The 16,451-nt window shown below is 43.9% G+C and overlaps 1 protein-coding gene across 2 annotated transcripts in view; it reads right to left on the reverse strand.

Annotated features, from left to right (window-relative positions):
- rev3l (REV3 like, DNA directed polymerase zeta catalytic subunit) overlaps window positions 1–16,451 on the reverse strand; it is a 91,293-nt gene that overhangs the window by 16,862 nt on the left and 57,980 nt on the right. For both annotated transcript variants that reach the window (XM_026194838.1, XM_026194837.1), the window contains exons 8-13: window positions 15,755–15,839; window positions 9,291–9,433; window positions 7,890–8,018; window positions 7,083–7,320; window positions 6,692–6,834; window positions 1,753–5,524 (exon numbers count right to left, since the gene is read on the reverse strand). In XM_026194838.1, coding sequence (XP_026050623.1) covers window positions 1,753–5,524; window positions 6,692–6,834; window positions 7,083–7,320; window positions 7,890–8,018; window positions 9,291–9,433; window positions 15,755–15,839 — 4,510 coding nt within the window. The remainder of the gene's footprint in view (window positions 1–1,752; window positions 5,525–6,691; window positions 6,835–7,082; window positions 7,321–7,889; window positions 8,019–9,290; window positions 9,434–15,754; window positions 15,840–16,451) is intronic.

Genomic DNA, 16,451 nt, shown 5'->3' on the forward strand with positions numbered 1-16,451 from the left:
TAAATGACAAATTAAAAAGGCATGAACATTTTTTTGGATCGAAAAAATATCGAACCGTGACACCAAAGTATCGAACCGAACCGTGAATTTTGTGTATCGTTGCACCCCTAATATATATTGTTTAGTATTAAGCTTTGCTTGTTCCATATTCAGCTTTTCAGCAAAACTTGTTTAAGTCCATAAGAAAAGTTTAATTCTTATATCTGGAGGAAGATTTTTTTTCAATAAATATTAATGTTAGCCTGCGACAGTTTTAAATTTTGGCCCACTGTGCATTTGAGTTTGACACCCCTGAGTTAGATTCTGGCTCTTATGTGAAAACTTTACTAATACATTTATTTTGTTATATTTAGTAAATAATGCATGCTAGATGATGGTTACTGTTGCTGTTAGGGATGGGTATCGAAAACCGGTTCTTGTTGAGAACCGGTTCCCACTGTTTCAATTCCTTGGAATCGTTTGCCACTTTTAAAAACGATTCCCTTATCGATTCCAGTCGCCCCGAATGACGTCATCACGTTGAGTAGCGTCTTTTACCCAGTAGGAAACACGGCGCCTGAGCGGCACAAACGCTCAAAAGTTTGGTTACACTTTATGAGAAAGGATGACAACAGGGCAACGTGCAATACTTGCAAAGTAGAGATTTCATCAAAGGGAGGAAACACTACGAATATGCAAAAGCATTTGCTCAAAAAACACGCGATTGCTTTCAACGAATGTCGTGTTTTTGATCCGCTCCGGACTAGCGAAGCTCAACCCAGCAGCAGCGGTAGCGTTTCCACGTCCTCTCCCGTTAATACTGCAGGTAACTAATCAATTAGTGTAACGGTGGACCCAAGAAATACCAGCCGGAGCGACTTTTGACAGTGCAGAACTTTTTATTAAGCTCGGGTTGTAGTGGACACATATACTCCGCGCTCTCTTTCTCTGCTGTCACGTTCCGTCTCCGTCTGTCACTGCCAACACATAAAGAGACACAATCACTGTCAGATCCCAGCACACCTGTTCACCCCGCCCCTGCGCCGCCCCGGGAGCTCACTGCGTCACGCCTCCTCTGCAGCTGGCCAAGGACCACACCCACGCCACAATTAGCATTGCATATTATGTTAGCGCGATTTACCTTATTACAAAACCTGCTATTACTGTGCGTTGCATTTAGATAACCATGATGAGAGAGACAGAGTCTGGCTGGCTCAGATGCTGGCAGTTCTCGCTGCAGTCTACCGGTAGCGTCTCCTTTCAGGCCAGGATAGACGAATGTCACCCAGCAGTGTCTAAGTTTGTGGTCAAAGGCTTGCACCCATTTGCCACAGCAGATGCCCCCGATTTCACTTTGGTAAGTGAATATGTTTAATTGTAGGCAGGACATTACTGGATATTCTTGTGTAATTGCTACAGAATAATTTATGTTAAACTTTGTTATTGCTACAGGAGAATATTTATTTTATTATTTTACATATACATTTTTTTTCCTGGGGACCCTGTGACACCCCATTGAAGAGCCGTAGGCTGTGAATCTCTTAAGATCTCACTGTTGGGTTTGTAAGGCCATGTTACTCCTAAATTTCTATCTTGTTCAAAGAGAAGATATAAAACAAAGTTCTAAGCTAATCGACTTTAGTGTTCTCCTTTTTTAAAAAAAAGAATCGATAAGAGAATCGATAAGGAATCGAATCGTTAAACAGAATCGAAAATGGAATTGGAATCGTTAAAATCTTATCAATACCCATCCCTAGTTGCTGTTACTCTTACATTGGCTTCCCTGGGGCATCAGAGGGGTCACTGCAGAAAGGCTCCAGGAAGGTGGCCTCTGACATCTCCAGGTCCAGAAGAGTGCTGAGGATCTCCTCTCGGCTGGGAGGGGACATGAGGGGCTTGAGAATGTGGGCTCCTCCGGCCGCTGTCCCTCGCTGCAGCTGGCTTGCCCTCACCTGTGATAGCGAGCTGATGGAGCGTGGAGAGCTGCTGGGGGTGGTGGATGTTAGTCCGTCAATGCCATCCGGCAGCTCACCTGTTGGTGAGCCCTCGTGGTCGACGAATGAAGCGGAGCTTAAAGGCAGTGAGTCGAAAACTGAAAAGAGCAGCTCTTTCCTCTCACAGTGAAAGTCTTGAAAGGGGCTGAGCGTGTGGGCTTTACCTAAAGAGAAGTCCCACTCTCTGCTCTTGAGGGACGTGAGGCTTGATGTAGGCTCGCGGTTCGTATGCCCATCTAAAAGGTCGGGGCTGTCCGGCCTTGCTCTGTTGCAGTCAGAGCCCCTTTGAAGATCCTCCCCAGAACAAAGCAGCCTGTCAAGTTTCTTTTCGGAGTCCGGCGCCTGAGCAGATACAGAATCCTGGCTGATGTCACTCAGGAATTTGACCGGTAAATTTTTATCAGTCACGACAAACTGACTGCCACTGTACGGACTGGAGAACTCTGTTTGATCGATAGCATTTATATCAAATGTGTAGTTGTGCGGGAGCTCTGGTGACAAGCTGTCCTCTATGAAATTGCATCTGTCCAGTCCCGGGTCTGACAGGAAGAGGGGACATTCATCTGACATGCTTCCCTCCTGCTTTACTGACAGTTTTGGCTGAGTACTGCTTGTCTTGCCTTTCCTGTTTCTCGGCCCCTTTTCTTTTGCTGTGGTAGATTTTGGGGCCCTGGGTTTCCGAGAAGTGAGGGTGGGGGCTTTTCTGGATTTAGTGGGTTTAGTGGTGGGAATTAGAAGTGCTGCCGCCTGGGCTATGGCTGTAGAGTGGCTTGCTGTACCAACCACTTGTATGGGAAGGGGCTGTCCCTTCTGCCTCGTCTGAAGAAGCTTCTTGAGGACAGCCAAGCCAGATGGGGTCTCAGAGAGAGGGGGGATCTCCCCGTTCTTGGGGCCTGAGTGTGGGAGACCTTCTTTTAGCTGGGCATCTTTATTGTGTTCCTGTACTGGAGGCAGAAAGTCTGTGCAATAATCCTGTGAATCCTCTGCCTTTACCACGGTGGTCTGACAAGCTTGCTGCTTCGTCTGAGCAGGTGCCGAAATGCTTTGGTTGACCTCCATGATGGAAGTCTCACAGTCTTCAACCTTTGGCTTGATAAACTTGGTTACTGAGTTCCTTTCTGGTGTAGATGGAGTCTGGGACGTGCTCTGGCTGTCTTTGCCCACCTGCTGTTGAAATGGAGGAACCTCTTGTGAAGAGTTCTCAGAAGGAGGCAACTCATCCTCTGGGAAAAGGAGTTGGGAGCTCTCTTTACTTAAGTCATGGCTTTTGGGTTCCTCTGTTTTCTTTTTACGAGACCTTCTAGGTCTTGTAGTGCTTGTAGAACTGTTGACAGCCCCTCCAGCTTTGATCCTCTGCCTCGAAATAGCAGGATTACCTTGTTTTGCCTTCTCAGTTTTAGGCTTTTCTGCAGACTTACTTGTTTTCCTTTTAGCATCTGACAGTCTCTTGGGTTTGGCAGTTTGACACTTACTACATGCTCCTTTGGCTGTAGACGATCTATGTGGCTTTTGGAAAGCAGAACTAAGACATGGGTCAATGTGTGGATTTATCAGCTCTTTTGAACTCCTGGTATTCATGAGGGGGTCACTTGGGGACCAACAGCGTGGAGGCGTTGAGTCTCTCGGGCTTTGGGATCTATCTGAGAGGTAGCCCAACTCTACCATGACATCTGAATAGTCAACATCATAGTCATGTGCCAACTCACAGTAACATGGTCTAGGGGGTGGCAGAGATGGCAGGACTGGGGCTTTTTTGCGGCCTTTTGGCCTCTGAACCCTTTCACCCTGTCTGATCAGAGGTTTGGAGGAGTTGTTGATAGTCTTTTTATTTGTGGAGTTAACCTTTGCCTTTCTTTTGGGATGTTTTTTGGCTTTTGGTTCAGTCACGGGAAACTTAACAGCAGTGGATTCTGGTACCTTGGGCCAGAAATCCTTGAGAGGAGCCAGTTTTTTATAGTGCTCTAGCTTGTCTGGCGTCAACACCACCAACTGCTCAGCTGCATTCACTTTGGACATCTTCACCAGCATGTTTTTCTCTCCCTTGAACCTGTTAATAATAATGTACTTTATAATAATAGGAGGTTCCTTCTTGCGTCTTCTCTGATACTTTACTTCTTGCCCACCTGAGACATCATTGTCCTTAAGTCGTTCTTTGACAGAAGCTAGGTTTTTAGAACGAGTAGCACTTGAGTGTTCCCCATCCTCTGAATCATATTTCATCTTCCGTTTGGTCCTCAGGGTGTATTTACTACCTGGCAGTGCTGACGGTTTAGTACAGGTGACTTTGGCAGACAAATCTTGCAGTGGGCTTACCACATCCTCAGTAGAGTCTTTAGTTTCCTCAGAAAAACAGGAATTGGTAGCAGAGCTGGAGACAAGGGGCTCTGGCTGTGGTTCTGCTTGTTCACCTATGGACCGCTCCTCACTTTCAGACTCATTTTTCACAATCGTTTCCTCTTTGATCAACTCGGCCTCTTGTAAATCCTGATGATCCTCAGAAATCAGCATTTCAGTGTCCGTAGTCACAGGACTAGCAGGTGTTACTGAGGTGATGCCGGTGCTAATCTGGCCATCAGAGGTAGAGCTTTGGACCATCTTTAATTTGTTCCTAGGTCCTGTCATACCTAGCCTTTTTTTGTTCATCTTTAGCTTAGACCTGCGAGGTTGGGCCTGTTCTACTTTACTGCAGGTGTCAGCCATTTTCTTGTTCCCAGGTTTCTTTCTGCTGAGGCAGTTGGAGAGAATGACACTGGGGAAAAACTTGTAGTGTGCCTCCTGCTGGGCAACAATAGTCCTCTCAGTCTTATTTTCCTGATAGTCCTCGTACCTGATTTTCAGCTCACCGACATCTCCTTCCTCGCCGTCTTTACCAATTTCGTCCTCATGAGGATCAAGAAACTCGTCCTCCTTCAAGGTCGATGGGGCTGATGTGATGCTCCTCAGAAGGGGGCTTTTATTGTCTTTTGTGTTCAGTTCCAGGTCAGTCTTAGCTGAGCAGTTTCTCAGCTCAGAATAACAGAGAGAAAAGCCCCTGTGGTTCTGAAGAATGGACAGACGGTTTGTTTCTACATTCTTTATACTGCTGTACTTCTTCCTGTCCTTGGCGACCTTTCCATTACCAAATGGGAAACTTTCAATATCCGTCTTATCCAAAGCTATCGAAGCTTTCTTATCGTAGGTGTACAAAGGTCGTAGTTCTTCTTTGTCCATGCAGATGGGAGACACCTCAGGGTGATTGGCTAATATGCAGGGAATAGGGTGCTTGACTGGCTGGATGTAGGGGATTTCTTTATTCACCTTGAACCCTGTCAAACATTCACTACTGCTGTCCTGACTGCTTTTTAACTGAAAGTGCTTGTCAAGCGGCTGCTCCGTGTCCAACACGTGAACTGGTATGTGCTCGGGATGCTTGCACTCCAAAAGGATCTTAGCTGTAGATGGTGGCTCAAGGTGGACCGTCTCCCCTGGGATGGGATTTCTTTTGCCCAACATCTTTTCAGTGGCCGTAAGCGAAGACTGCGTCATTGAGCCACTATCTGTTAAGGAGGAATCTATGGATACAGCATGTGAGAAGAAGAGGCATATCAGTTAGTATCCACAGCTGCAAGAAATTAACCTGAAATTCATCTGATCAGACAGCGCAATCACCCATGAATCTTAGCCCAAAACCCCAGGGTGAGATCGATCACTATTTTGATATATTTAAATTAGTGCTGTCAGCGTTAATCTCGTTAAAAGGACGTTAACGCCATAACCGCATTAACACGGCAATTCTCCGTTAACGAGTTAACGTGGATCACCCCAAACGTTTCACTAATGCGGCATCAACGCATTAGCACCATGCAGCCCTGCACACGTGTTAACCTGCTAACCGAGATTTGCCGCGTTAATGGCGTTAACGTCATTTTAATGCTATTAACGCTGACAGCACTAATTTAAATTTTAAAAAGTCAAACTACTACAATATTTCTATGCCATTATAACATGTTGAATGCCAAAATTCATAATTTAAGCTCAATAAGAAAGTGACCATCGCTCTACATAAGACACAGGGCAACTAGAACATCACTAACATGTGCATCAGCAGGAAGCTTGTCCCTCATTCTCTGCTCTGGCTCTTCTGATAATGTAGTTGTTCTGCTTTTGGCCCAGTTGAGCTACTGATAAAGTCATCTAATGCAGGTGGGGTGATAAATAACAGCTCAAATATGGTCATGCTATGGACTGATAATACTTCTATGTGAATATATGCAGACAGATCTTATATCTATAATGAGTTATTAAATATATAAAAACAATTCATAATAAGTATAAAGCATATGATATTCTTCTCGACGGTATACATTTCTCCTGTTTGTTATTTATTCCTGCACAGCTGGCGTGAAGTACCCATATTTTGTTGTCCATGTACAATGAGTCTATTACCAGTCTATGAAGTTGTAGTCATCTTTCCAAACACACATGCGCGCTCTAAAAACGGAACAGTTAATTAACCCCAGAGAGTCAGTTTTTACCCCCGAGTCTGGCATCAAATTGTAGCCTGTCAGGTCATAGAGCCAAAACTAAAAATCATACTAACTTTGTCTTCTGTAGCAGCTATCAGATCCCGTCTCCTGACATACTTGACAGAGCGTGAATCAGTGGGGGGTGTCAGATGGGCATCAAAGCAAGCTGACACTTCATGCTTTATCAGTACATCTCATCATAGGACAACTCACCGCTGCTCTCGTCTGCGGCGCCATCGAGCTGCGGGATGGACAGGTTAGCGAACATAGAGTTGTTTCCACTCCACTCCATGTCTTCGTCAGAGGACTCCTGCTGGGCATCACTGAAGCAGTTTTCTGTCTCCTTCATGCAGGGTCTGTGCACACACACACCAACGACAGGAACCGTATTATTAAAGAAAAATGCCCAGGCAGAGCTCACTGGGGATGACTCACAGATCGTGTACAGCGATCGCTCACCTATTTATTTAAGATACAACCAGAAACAAAAAAGGTGTAGCTTACACTTGTACTTATTACTAAAAAATGAAAACATTTTGATGCACAACATACTCTAAAACTGATGGTTATACTTTTGCCTTCAACCATGCAGAGATAAACATGCCTCTGAGAGGAAGCACTCTCAGTAGGGTCGCTGTCCCAACGCTGTGACATTATAACACTGAGTTCTGCCTCTTCCTTGTCCAGTTCTGGGCCTGCTTCCTCTTCATCACTGTTGCAGTTGTAGTTCGTGACACCGGGGAGTGAGCGGGACTGGGAATTCTGCCTAGCGGGTGTCCTGCAGAAACCATCGTCCTCCAGGCCTGCCAGCAAGTCAATGATGGCTTGGTCCCGGCTGCTGTCTGCATGGAGGACAAAATAAAGCACACAGACAATATCAGACAGCTGTACGCAATAACTTTCTCTCCAGATCAGCCAGTTAATCAAAGCTAGAAATGTCGTCTGCTTACAAACTTTTATTCACAAGTTTTTGGCCACCAACTTAGAAGAATTTAAAATGTAGAAGAGAACAAGAAGAAACTAAAGATGCTTTTTACTAAAGAAAACAACACTTGGACAGCTGTTAAGCATTGAGGTCAATATTTTCTCCTTTCAGGGTGTAGTGGCAGCCAAGTGGACAAGAACCAGATGTATATGGAGGAAAGAATCCACTAAATATCAGAAAATATGGATGGAAAGGGGAAAAAAGTGGCTTTTACAACAGGACAACAATCCAAAACAGCCATAAAAATCCATTTCAGAAGCTTCTGGAGTCAAAGTCACATGACCCGACCACTGAATCGGCATCTTTGAAATGCTGTTTGCGGAAGACGGCCTTAAAATTATCACCTAAAAATCACAGTTTAATCATGGGAAGCAAAATCGAGCATAGAAAATTAAAAACGTGCACGAATGAAAGAGGCTGTGTTACCTAACAGGGTCGAGTGGTTGGATGTCTGGGAGAGTGGGAGGAAAGACTGACTGTTCTCCAGGAGAGTCAGGATGGCCTCCTCATCAACGACAGCCTCCTCTGGGACTTTCCCACTGCTCCTCACATAGTCTGTGGGCAGCAGCAGAGAAGATGGAAACTACCGTTAGCCATACTTCGATGTCACACTTTGCTAACAACAGTTTCACCGAGATACCATATTAAAGCAGCACAGTTCAGCATTAGCTCGGTGACTACCATCTTTGGCAGTTTCTAGAGTACCAGTGAAACGTTTGGACACACAAGCACAGAGATTTCCTGCACATTAGCCCAATGTCAGTCTCACATCGTCACTCCTTCAACTCCCGGACTTGGGAAGGAGCGACAGGGTGATGAAACAAGTACTTCTCCTGCCAAACACACAGGCAGAATGAGAGAAGAAACAAATGCATGTCACAAGGGAAACCTAGTCCAACTAGGGCTTAAATTCTATGAAGGAAAAGGAAGTGTAGGATGCTAGTACGTAAAATCCAGAACTTCTTCATCTCCTATAGTGAATCAGACTACTTACAAGATGACTTTAAAAGGGGATTTCTCTTCTGTTTTGTTCTCAGATTTAATAAGCTTATAATAATAATAATAATAATAATAATAATAATAATAATAATAATAATAATAATAATAATAATGGATTGCATTTATATAGCGCTTTTCGGGGCCCTCAAAGCGCTTTACAATTATAACAACTTTCATTTCTGATATTGGCTTTAAAGCCAGACAAAACAAATGTAAGAAAGAAATGTCGCTGTACATTGTTTTATGTGCACAAAAACTTATTCAACTTCCTAAAAAGTCAGTTTATTCAATTATATAACCCTTGATAACTACCCAAGAAAGAATAGAATAGAATTCAACTTTATTGTCATTGCACATGCACAGGTACAGGGCAACGAAATGCAGTTTGCATCCATCCAGAAGTGCTTTAGTGATATAGATATATTACAATATATATTAGCAATAATATAGATATGTGAGTGTATTACAGAAATGGGTCTATTATGGTATGTTATAATGTACACGGTATGAAGTATGTTGTGAATATTCTGTAACTATAAGTATGTACAGGCTGTAGTGAGTATAAGCTATGTTCTCACTACAGCCTGTACAAAGAAATGACTTCCATTATCAAAGATACAACAGTATCTGGTTTAACCCACTTCATGCCACCAAATTACTGATGAGCCACCAAATAAAAAGTGTAAAACACCAAATCAGAACATAGCTTTGGTCTTTATTGGTTTCATAGCAGGTCAAACTATCCCATCGTGATAACTCTATATGATATAACTCAAAGCAAAATCTGCTGTTGCCGGTCTGTGAAACATCTACTGCAACTGTCCTCACCTGGCTGTGAACCCCTGTGCACCTCCACAGCGTTAGCAGGGGTACACGGCAGCCCGTCTGGGGTCAGGGGGTCAAAATGAAGTGTTAGTTCACCGGGGAAATCTTCTTGGTTCTCCCCATCACAAGCACACAGATCTTGTGTCCTGAGGAGATAAACAGACATCAAGTTTTACTTTTTACCAAAACATTTAACAGTGTTGACTGCATGGCTGTTAGCTGAATTAGAAAGCTGAGCACCTTGTGCAGCAGCCATGTTTTATTAGCATCTCTTTACAGCGGGTCTTAATCAGAGAAAGTGCTCGGTTTAGTGGGTGAAAGCTGTGTGTGGGACTGCACAAGTGTGCAGAGTGTCTCTTGTCTGGCAACTGTGTGAGGAAGTATATGGGTGTGTACAGCTAAGTGGTGTGTGTGTCTGTGTGTTGGCAGAGGGAATATGAATGGAAAACGGGCAGGCAGCCAACTGGGCTTTGTATCCCTCCGGATCGCCCTCAGCCACAAGCTGCCTATCACGCCCCCTTAATCGTGCTGCCCCTGCTGCATCGCCTGGCAACTCACCACTTAGCGACTCTGAAATATTGAAACAAAGACGAGGCGGGCGGCCGCCACTCGCACGTGGAACAGATTTCACAGGAGTGGTTTTGAGGAAGAAAAAAAACGAATTCCATTTTAGGCACTGCTCTGGAGGAGGTCTTTCAGATCTGGTGAAGATGGTAGACTAGAGTCTGAAGCCTGGCCACGAGTCTGACCATGTAAAAAGCCCTCAGGATACTAAACTGTTGCTCCTGTGACTGCAGGAGCAACAGTTCAGTTCTGTAGCACAAGTTCAAGCTTCTTTAAACCTTCTGATGCAATATGTAGAAAAGCACGGGACTGACAGGTGAAGCTGGAGAACACCATGACTGAGCCCAGTCACGGCTCAGGGAAGAACACAAACACTCGTGTGGGAAGATGGCCAGACAGAGACAAATAAACAGCAAACACATCAGACAGAATAGTAGACTATGAATCACAGCCTTGTGGACACCCTCTAACTCACTTTAAATGATGAATGAGCAGCAGCGGCAGGCAGGAGGCTGATAAATGATGAATGGTTTTCAGACAACATGGCTGTAAAATGAAATCTACTCCAGACTCAGAGTTTAGGTTGAGATTGAGGGAGGTTTCATGACAGAGACTTCGTTCTGCTGGTGCTGTATGATGAAGAGCCTCCCGAGAGTCAGCGTGCACGTGCTACTGTCTGGTTGTTCTTAATTAGTCTGCCAGCTAACGACTTTAGAGGGAGCCAGGGAGGGAGCCTGGCAAGCGTCAGGAGATTTCTGCAATGATGAACACATTTTGCCACCAAGCCACGCCCTCTCAGAGTTTGAATGATGAGAAAGAGAAAGGAACGATAACTAGAAAGTCTTGTTAGCAGATATGTGCCTTTGTAAGTATATACTGAAATACAGACTCTGAGCCATTTGATGAGCCGTTGACAAGATTTAACTTAAGACTACTTGTTACATTAAAACTACCAGACCACACAGCTTAATCTCTGATTCAGATGTTCTTCATCTTACAAGTGTATAAAATCAAGCACCACATCTGTGATTGTTCTAAAGACTGAATTCAGGTGTGATACTGTAATAGTTTTTGAAACATCTTCTCTCGTCATTACTCCATGAGCAGCTGGAAGTGGTATTATAGCAAAGTGGAACCACAGCAACTCCAGTTGCAGACCATATAAGTAAAGAATGGGGATGCCAAGCCCTGAAGCAATAAGGACTACAAATCGCCATCGCTCTGAAACTTAATAACGGCAGAGTTCCAAACCTCTTCCATCAACATTAGCACAAACACTGCACTGGGAGCTCCAGTGTGGGTTTCCATGGCAAAGCAGCTCCTCTAGGTGTAATATGTAGATGCACATATGATTTGCACCTTTGACTGTAATTTTCTATCTGCTGCCTCAAGACAAAAGTGTGCAGTTACACTAATTGTTAAGATAATACCATGCTGAGTGATGAAGAGCCACAACTGGCCACAGATACACCGATGAGGCATCACAATTAAGAGCTGTGTTGTGAAGTTCAAATGACACAGAGGCTCTGAGGCTGACACTGCGATTAATACACGGGAGTCAGAAAAATAAAAAAAATGTAGAACTACATCTGCTGATGCTAATTTGAACAAACAGATTTGCTTCAGATGGCTTTGTTTAACACTTTATCTAACTGACAGTTAATGTCCCCACATCTTTATGCATTAACCCCAGGCCGTGTGGGGTAATCAAGTCTGAGCACTGTCCAAAGGTTCTCTTCCTGTCACGTGGCACACAGCAGAAAATGCTCCAAATTCTTCAGTGGGTTTAGATAACAAATGGTAAATGGCCTGTATTTGTATAGCGCTTTACTAGTCCCTAAGGACCCCAAAGCGCTTTACACAACCAGTCATCCACCCAGTCACACACCCATTCACACACTGGTGATGGCAAGCTACATCGTAGCCACAGCCACCCTGGGGCGCACTGACAGAGGCGAGGCTGCCGGACACTGGCGCCACCGGGCCCTCTGACCACCACCAGTAGGCAACAGGTGAAGTGTCTTGCCCAAGGACACAACGACCAAGACTGTCCAAGCTGGGGCTCGAACCGGCAGCCTTCCGATTACAAGGCGAACTCCCAACTCTTGAGCCACGATCGCCCCAGATAACAATATGGCACCAGCATAGACAGGAGGCTAGAAATAAGACATCCAATTGACTTGGAGTAAATTCCCCATACCAATACCTGACTGTTAGGATGGCCTATAGGAGCTGGGTTCAAAGAGGAGGATTGAGGCAGAGATGAAGTGCAGACAAACCTGTTGGTGTTTATTCACCAACATTAAAATTCCAAAAAAAAAGAGTGTAGGCCAGGGGTGGGACATGGTTCCTGTAACAGCCTCTGATGTTAACTAGCAGCCTTTTATAGACTGCGGCTAATTGGTCCTCAAGTCATACAATGATCTGGGGTTCCATCCATCCATTCTCTTCCACTTATCATTTTTCAGGGTTGCAGGTGGACTGGAGTCTATCCCAGCTGTCTTAGGCCGAGAGGCAAGGTATACCCTGGACAGGTCACCAGTATGTCGCAGGACTAACACACAGACACAGACAACAGTTACTCTCACAGTCACGCCTATGGGTAATTTAGAGTTACCAGTTAACCTAACTGCGCTAACTGCATGTCTTTGGACTGTGTGAGGAAGCCTGAGTACCTGGAAAGAACCCATCCAAACACGGGGAAAACATGCAAACACCACACCGAAAGACCCCGGCCAGGTGGTGGAATTGAACTCAGGAGCTTCTTGCTGTGAGGCAACAGTGCTAACTGTCTTACGTAATAACCTTTATTGATATCAAATCAATATTGTAGACATAATTAACATAATTGCAATTAGTAAATAAAATATTTCCCACTTGGCCTAACGACTACAATCTTCAATAAACTAATATAGCTATGGGTAGCACCAGGAACCTTTAAAACGGCACTCGAGATGCCTGAGGACTCTTGTGGCTGGCACACCATCAAAAGAAAACAAAGGTAAGACAATCTCATCCAAAATGTAAGTGTTAAAGTACTGGTTTCCACCAGCTTAACCAAACATTCTATACTAATTGAAATCTCTTTTCCTAGGCAGACATTAAACGGTACCAGCTGGAAGACTGCCCACAAGGAAAACCAATAAAAACAAACTTTTGTATGAGTGCCCTTTCCTGTAATATAAATATTAAAATTACTCATGTTTATACAGTTAAGTAATGAAGATGACCTTCATTACACTGACCTATTCTCACATGACCTTGTATGAAGAGCGTGGCAGAACAGGGTAAAGGTTAATCGAGTGGGAGGACATTTCCAACCAAAATGAGGTTTAAAGAGCTATATATAGAATCGGAGATAAAAGCCCTCCCATGGAGGAGAAGGCTGGAATCCAAAATCAGGGAAGCCCAGAAGGTCACTTGCCTACCAGAGAGTGTCATGAGAGACTGATTCTGGATGAATAAGAGGTACAAAAATGTGTCCATAACTGAGGCTGTAGAAACTGCCAAAACAAAGGTTCACAGCTGAAGAATTGGACAAAATCCCTGAATTAAAAGAAAACCATGAGTAAAGGGAAATAAGATGTTTCCAAAAAGCAGCAATATTAGCAGTACATAGTAGAGTAAAGGAGAGCCAACAGACAGGAAGTGATAGGCTGCGTGAGAGTATTAACAGAAAGGGTGACTGAGACAGCCAGGTATTGGGAAAGAAGCCAGGCAACTCTGTGTGTGTGCGCTCCATCACTTAAGACGAGGCCGACTCTACACCGAAGGTCTGCGCTGCTCCCCCCTCCCTTTTGTTCCTGTCTGATATCAGGGGTTGGTGAATGGAAGCCATCTGGATGTGATGCAGCAACACACACACACAGTCGAGTCAACTGTACTTTATTTATAACAGGAAATACTTTCTAGCTGTACATCTGGCGATTGTTTCACCATCCCCCTCCCTTTTTTTCTCCACTACATCTGTTGCAATTTCACTTTCCCCATTTTATCCAATCTCTGATTTTACTGCTTCGCTCTCTGCCCTGAGAAGAAAAACACTGAGGCAGAAAGAAAATGAGGACACACAACAACTTCATTACAGCTCAATACAAAGAACTAAAAAACAAGAACAACTTGTTATTGATGTGGGCTGCCAGACTATGGGAGACTTTGCTCTCTAAGGCTGGGAGCATTTTGTCCCCATTTTCAAACACTGTTACTCTCTTGCATAAACTCCAACTCTGTGACAGTTACTCCAAATTTCATGACGGATATGGGACATTGACTTTCAGTTATTAAATTTTTAATAATGACAATAAGACAAACAAACAACAAACCATAACCTAACATGAAAAGAATAAAGTCAAAATAAGCACTCTCACACTAGGAAAATGAGATAAACAAATAAAAGAAAGGCAAACAAAATAGTTGTGCAAGAGAAAATCATGTTGGAACACTGTGCATGCCCACACTGACTTCAAAGGCCCTTTAGAACTGTCATGCCACAACAAAATTAGGACATCTGTGTTGAATCTGGCAAAGAGCGAGTAATGCATCATACAGATCAGATGTGATCTCGGCCATTTCACCATAGACCTCAAACTTGCAGACAGTGAATACCAATTTCTGTTCCAAACTTTAAATGCAGGTTTTGTGTAAAGGGGGTCATAACACAAGTGATGCAAATTACCAAGAGTCCCGTTTCCAAGCCTGAAGGCAGTGCATCACGTGAGAAGGGACACAATGCCTTTTTTCCTCTAGCACCTAATCGTTTCGCCACAACTCTGTTTCGGTTGTTTTTCATTACAATTCAATACCATCTCAACATGGGTGGGCAAGGTGGCCTCAAAGTCCAGTGATGTCATTTGCTTTTGACACAAATAACACAACAATAGTCTAACTCCCTCTTGGACTGTCATCAGGCACAAAAAAGTCTGCACCTCATTGTTAGAACATGGTGTTGGTTTTGTGTGTCGCCTTTTCCAGGATTCAAAAATGGTTGACTTGATTCTCGTGAAAGAGTTGCTTTCATAATTTATCCAGTGATATCACATTTGTGGCTCGGCTGAGCTCACTTGGAACCCCGGCCAAACTGGTACTAAAAAAATAAAATAAAAATGTACATCTACCTATTGGAAAACAGAAAAACCAAGTTGAGCCTAGTAGGTGTTAGTGGAGAAAGGCACATATTGGATATTAACAGGGTTGTGCATCATGAAAACACCACTGCTTGTTTCTACAGTAGTAACAGACCGTTGACCTCTGACATCAACAAGGCAACCAGAGAACTGCCACTCATTGGACAGTTTCTTGTTTTCAGATCATTCTCTGTAAACCCTAGAGAGTTTCTGAAATACTTAGACCAGCCTGGCTGCCAAGAGCAACCACATCACTTAAAAGCCCATCTTCCTTGTTCTGATGCCCAGTTTGAATTTCAGCAGTTCAGCTATGCCTGCATGCAACAAGGCGCTTTATATTGTACGGTAAAAATGCTACAATAATACAGAGAAACCCCATTAATCAGACAACCCTCTAGGCGCAAGTCCTTTGTGATAGTGGGAAGAAAAAAAAACTCCCTTTTAGCAGGAAGAAACCTCTGGCAGAACCAGGCTCAGGGAGGGGCAGCCATGTGCCATGCCCGGTTGTGAGTGAGGGGAGTGAGAGGAGTGAGACGTGACAAAAGGCTGCCATGTGATTGGCCATATGAGCTGTACAGGTGTACCTAACACCGGTACAAAATATACACAAAGTGCTACAGCACTTCTAAGCGAAGTGGAAGCGTTAATAAACGGTTAATATGTGATGTGATTATGAATTTTCTTCGTGAACAATCTTAAGGATCAAGATTCGTGCAGTCTTTCAGATATCATGTACCCTGGCACTACCAAGATAAATCAAAGGAAGGAGAATGAACTTACACATCAAACTCGTTCTCCTTGAGGATCTCCTCGACTCTCTTCATGAAGATTTTCTCACTCTCTGATGAGGTGACAAACCCACGATCTGGAACACATCAGACAAGCAATTTCAACACTGCACTTTCTGGCGCTTAGAAACATTCTTCAGACATAGAATTCTTCGCTACAATTAAAACATTGTGGTCAGTAATAGCTGTTAAGCATGCTGCTGTTTGGCTGGGTAATTTTACTGTCAGTCTGTAATAAACTGTGACCTTAATTCTGCATACCATAGTCTTTTGTCTTTGCACATTGTAAATTGTTTTGTAGGAGCTATAATTCATGGACATTATCTCAGTTCTTCTCTCTTCACTTTTCAAGCTTGGGAACCCCGTGTGCTTATGTGCTTGGGTGTAGGCCTGAGAAACTTTTTGTCACAGTGCAGCCATGCTCTGATTATTTGGCAGCCTATTTCCATAACAGCTGTGTGTGTGTGTGTGTGTGTGTGTGTGTGTGTGTGTGTGTGTGTGTGTGTGTGTGTGTGTGTGTGTGTGTGTGTGTGTGTGTGTTTTGGGGAGAATCAAACTTTGGCAAGATTCAAAGGGTTTGCAGTTTAAAGACAGTGCTTTCCCACCGATCATATGGACAGCTCTTTGAATTATAACTCTGACTTGTGGAGGTAATGGAAAATTCTAACAAAACTAAGACAGATGCCACA

Source organism: Astatotilapia calliptera, chromosome 15 (assembly GCF_900246225.1).
Source record: "Astatotilapia calliptera chromosome 15, fAstCal1.2, whole genome shotgun sequence".
Taxonomy (NCBI): Eukaryota; Metazoa; Chordata; class Actinopteri; order Cichliformes; family Cichlidae; genus Astatotilapia; species Astatotilapia calliptera.